General features: G+C 34.6%; 1 protein-coding gene across 4 annotated transcripts; it reads right to left on the bottom strand.

The window, feature by feature from the left end:
• Nucleotides 1–223: 223 nt before the first annotated feature.
• On the bottom strand, nt 224–4,215 carry LOC140969053 (uncharacterized). 4 transcript variants are annotated; one of them, XM_073430265.1, is made up of 6 exons: nt 3,946–4,215; nt 3,706–3,794; nt 3,003–3,085; nt 2,278–2,368; nt 1,732–1,769; nt 224–507 (listed from the first exon to the last, which is right to left on the bottom strand). In XM_073430265.1, the coding sequence occupies exons 4-6, from the start codon at nt 2,348–2,350 to the stop codon at nt 394–396; spliced, it is 225 nt and encodes a 74-aa protein (XP_073286366.1). In that variant the 5' UTR covers nt 2,351–2,368; nt 3,003–3,085; nt 3,706–3,794; nt 3,946–4,215; the 3' UTR covers nt 224–393. The 4 variants fall into 4 exon arrangements, with proteins under 4 accessions (XP_073286366.1, XP_073286368.1, XP_073286365.1 ...); XM_073430267.1 differs by having other exon boundaries at nt 3,720–3,794; nt 3,946–3,997; XM_073430264.1 differs by lacking the exon at nt 3,003–3,085 and having other exon boundaries at nt 2,278–2,366; nt 3,946–4,214.
• Between the last annotated feature and the right edge of the window lie 500 nt (nt 4,216–4,715).

The raw sequence follows: 4,715 nt of genomic DNA, 5'->3' as shown, positions 1-4,715 counted from the left end.
TTAAATATCTATATATCTAATATTGTCGATTTTTAATTACGAATTCCTCATGTAAAAAGGAGAATATCATCTTAATTTTAAAATAAAGATAAAGTCATAGAAAAATTTGTAAGTTGAAAATCATCTTAACAATAAAATTAAGGTGCTAAACATGAACTTTTTGAAATTAAAATTGCAAAAACATGTAATTTTAACAGAAATTATCATAATAAGAAAGGTGAAATTGAATTAGAACATGAAGGATATAGAAGTTTTCACCAACAAAATTTAGATACAAATATCAATAGTCATGAAGGATATAGAAGTTTTTGCCAATATCATGATGCCTCCAAGGAACCAAGTCTCAAAAGGCAATACAAACCTACCAATTTAACTCAATGGTATAAGAGGTAACTAATAAGATTTCCCGCAGTGTATTAAGCTTCCAGCTCCTAAGAAAAGACCAAAAACAGCAGCACTGCCCAGTGTTGTTTGTCCAATGTATCTTATTTTGAGAAGACCTGGAACCTGCATCAAGATAAAATAATACAAATTATGTTCGAATTTTTGCACAATTGCATCGATTTATTATGAATGAGTAATGCTAACGTTGAGCTATGACAAGTGTATCGAATGCAAAAAGGCTAGAATGAGCATATTGAGAAGAAGAGAAGTCGGACAAAGGCATCTTTGAGAAACATGCAATAGAGAAGAAAGACCAACGAAGCTAACTGCAACTATTTAGGGCGTAAAGTTTTGTGCTAACATGATCAAATCAGACACACATGTTAGTTAAAGGTGTTTCAACACAGCTAATAATGGTGAGAGGTGACACCCACCTGTAATGATCATTTATGAATAAGCAAATGATAATTTGGAACTCAAAAGGGTGCATCAACGACAATATTCCTTTTGTAAACTTCTCTCATTGCAGAAACCAAAAACTCAACATAGAAAAAATCATGAGAACAAGTTCAAGAAGGCTGCAAGGAAGCTGATGCAAAGAAGAATACAATAAGGAAACTGGAAGCCTTACTAAACATATCAGGCTACATCAGCAGCTTGCAAGCAACTTCAGTTGCTACCTGTTGAGCCTAATGCCTACCTTAAATTTAGACGCCCTCAACCTTTGGCAGGCAAAAGTACTAGTGGACGAATTAACGGAAGTGATTAAATACGAATTAACAGAAGCGATTCAATACGTTATTTTTCTGTTTTTTTTAGAGATATTAGGAGAAATTTCCCATTAAATCCTAAAAAGTTTTGTGTGGGAGACCCTTTCTCTCACTCGCACCTGCTTCAGCCCAAGGCTACAAGTAAACATGAAAAACCCAACGAATTAACAGAAGTGATTCAATACATTATTTTTCTGGTTATTATTTTTGGAGAGATTAAGAGAAATTTCCCGTTAAATCCTGAAAAGTTTTATGTGTGGGAGAAATTCCCTTTCTCTCACTCACACCTGCTTCAGGCTTTCAGCCCAAGGCTACGAGTAAACATGAAAGACCCAACCAACACTATGGAACACATCGTGCAATTTATTTCGAATTCTTGTCACGAAGCACATCACATGAAACTTATATAAAAACTGGCTTGAAGCTATTCATTTTAGGAGTTCCTAATGAGTGATGATCTGTATTTATGACTTATGGAAGAATTCAAAAGTTTATAAGAAAGAAAATCAACATGACAGAAGTTAGATTCAAAATACACAGCATGATTTCTTGTTTTACAAGAAAATAAAGACAATACCTTGTATCTAATAGCCTCATAAGTTCCATAAACAGCACCTGCAGACAATAGCATTCATCAGATAATATACTAATAAAAACAGATGATTACCGAAGGCATGATTCACAAACTGAAAATTAATTGCACTGAATTTATGAACCCAAGCAAGAAACAACAATGAAGCTTGACATATGCAAGTACTGTTGATGTTCAAGTTCAATGTAATTCAATATCAATAGAGAACATTTGTTCACGAGGAAAATGCTAGAAATGTCCGTCTCTTAGAAAGCATGAACTGATACCTCGTCTCCAGTTTTCCATCATAAAAAATACCCAAATTTATATCAAGCATGAACAATTATATAAAGGGTAATTCCAGAGCAAAAGTACAATCATGTGAGATGTTATCCACAAGAAATATTTGTCCCTGGGCACAAAAAGACTGTTCAAAGATTGAAGATAACAGTGGGAAAATACACAGTTATAAACATCTTTTCAAAAGGGTTTATGAATTACAGCATTACAACTCAAAGAATGAACAGGGGAGGAATTATAATTATATGTTACCAACTGAGCCGCCGATAGCTCCGCCGACAGCAACGCCGGCTGTTACCCGCGCTAGACAGCTGTCCCTCTTCATCTCTTCGCCTTTCTCCCTAAAATATGTACAAATGAATTGGTAATCGAGTAAAGTTAGAGCAGAGAGAGTAAAGTTTCCTAATATTTCAATTTGATCCCCAACGTTTAAATAAATTTCACTGCAGTACTTGAGAATGTGTGTCACAATTAGTGCACAATAATCAATAATAAATAAAATTTGACAACACCTTTGAATTTTTAGAGCAAGAAAAGACATTAATAGCTGGGGATAAATTATCGATGCACATATTCCTAGACACTGACAATGGAGGATCAGAAATTTTAGAACTAAATCTAAGCTTATAGCAATAAGCAAGATTTCAAAAGACAATCAAAATTTACAATCATTAGAAAATACTGCTAGCAGCAGGCTGCTATGACTTTAGACACACCGACCTCGAGTTCCAGTTTTAGGGTTTTAAGCACACCATTTTTGCATCCACATAATTTTTTTTAAGGAAAAAAAACAGACTGCAAGAATTTGTGTGTTTGAAAAAGCTTCTTGTTGATTATATTCCTGCAGTCTTAGCACATCCGCTCTCAACATCTCCAACTCAATTCCAAAGATACACTCAAACAATAAATAGAAAAATTGGAAAACTATCAAAAGGGAAAAAAACAGGACAGAATAAAGAAGGGAAAAAATCAAAACTTGAAAAATCGACGGGTGGGTTCGGAACAGGATCAAAACTCGGTACAAGTTGTGAGAGGTGAGTGTGTGGTTTCTTTTGAGATTCTGGAAAACGTAAAAGTGTGAGTTTAAATCGGAAATAAAACTCACAGAATGAAAAATTTCAGATCCAAACCATAAAATAGTGAAACCCATATCAAAGATACACTCAAACAATAAATAAGAAAACTGGAAAACAATCAAAAGGAAAATATCTCAAAAATAAAAATAATATCAAAACCATTTCTAAAGATAAGTAAATTCGAAATATTTGAAGAACATATGCACATAAAGCAAGAAGTATGAGACAACACATTGATTAATTTTTCAAGGAAAGAAAAGTACAAAATTAAAACATCAAAATGCCAAAAGAAGTCCATCAATCAATTGAACCCATAAACACACAATCAAAAGCTTAACGGGAGACATTCTCACAAAAAAGGTAAAATTAAAAAAGATCAAAATGCCAAATAAATATATCAAACAATTAAATCCATAAACACACTATGAAGCTTAATGGAAGACCCACGCGGATAACTTTTTCCGGAAAAGGGTAAAATTAACATAGCCATACATAGCTGCGATGAGTTAAATGCAAATATTTTGTGTTTTAATATACTAAACCACAAACCAATTAAGGGTGAAAGTAACCCCAGAAAGTAAATCGTGCATAGGAGTAACAGTACTTTCAGTGCAGCACCGGCGAGGGCAAGGACGATGGCGTCAAGTGGAGAAGAGTGAGAGGCAGGGCCGCGGAAGAGAAACTGTGGAAATCCTAAAATTTACCAAATTTACAGTAATTATTCTTCAGCAGCAACTTAATTTGCTTGAAAAAACATAAACCCGAAAAGCCAATAAAATTTGAATGTTTCATAAAATAAAAATTAACAAAAGCATGAAGAAACAAAGTTTAAAGGCAACGTCACCGTGGGGGATTGCAGCGGCGATGGGTGCAGAGACGGTGGTGACGGGAACGGAAGAGGGGAGGTAGAGACGGTGCGCTTAGGGCACAGTACCTGCGAGGGTACTGGCGTCGAGTTTGTTTGGGCTAGGAACAATGGGAGTATCCAAAATTACCGATTTGCCAAGTCTAAATGGCTTCAAGAATTCACCAAATGATTTGAAACCGGTTTAAAGGGACTCTATTATCGGGCATGGTAATTGGCTTGGGTCTGTCATCTTTATTTTCGATCTCGAATTATATTTTCGTTTTCATAACCGGCCCCATCATTGATTCTACCTAATCGGGGAATACCTGCGGTGATGAGGATCTCGATCACATCTCCGTCCACGCTTGAATGTTTTTTTTATTATTATTTTATGAAATTTCATATATTAATTGGATTGACTCATAAAATTTTTATTGGATTTAAAGAGTATTAATACAAAAATTCGGGCTTTCCATAGATAGTAATAGAGCATCATGTACCTCCTCGGTAATAGCATTTGCATTATTCTTTATTGATTTGCAGTTAGGGGTGAGCATTCGGTCGGTTCGGTTACCGATCGAACCGAATTAACCATAATCGAACCGAACCGAAAAATTTAGCAATAAACGAACCGACAGAATTAATTTTCATAACCGATGAAAACCGAACCGAATTAAAATCGATTAATTCGATCAGTGAGCGAATTAACCGATTAGTTTTAAAAAAAAATGTGATTTAACTTTAATTATATATGTAATTTTTCTTGA

The sequence above is a fragment of the Primulina huaijiensis genome, unplaced genomic scaffold (assembly GCF_012295235.1).
Source record: "Primulina huaijiensis isolate GDHJ02 unplaced genomic scaffold, ASM1229523v2 scaffold40137, whole genome shotgun sequence".
Taxonomy (NCBI): domain Eukaryota; kingdom Viridiplantae; phylum Streptophyta; class Magnoliopsida; order Lamiales; family Gesneriaceae; genus Primulina; species Primulina huaijiensis.
The sequence above is the reverse complement of the archived record's forward strand: the minus strand, read 5'-3'. Positions and strand labels throughout refer to the sequence as shown.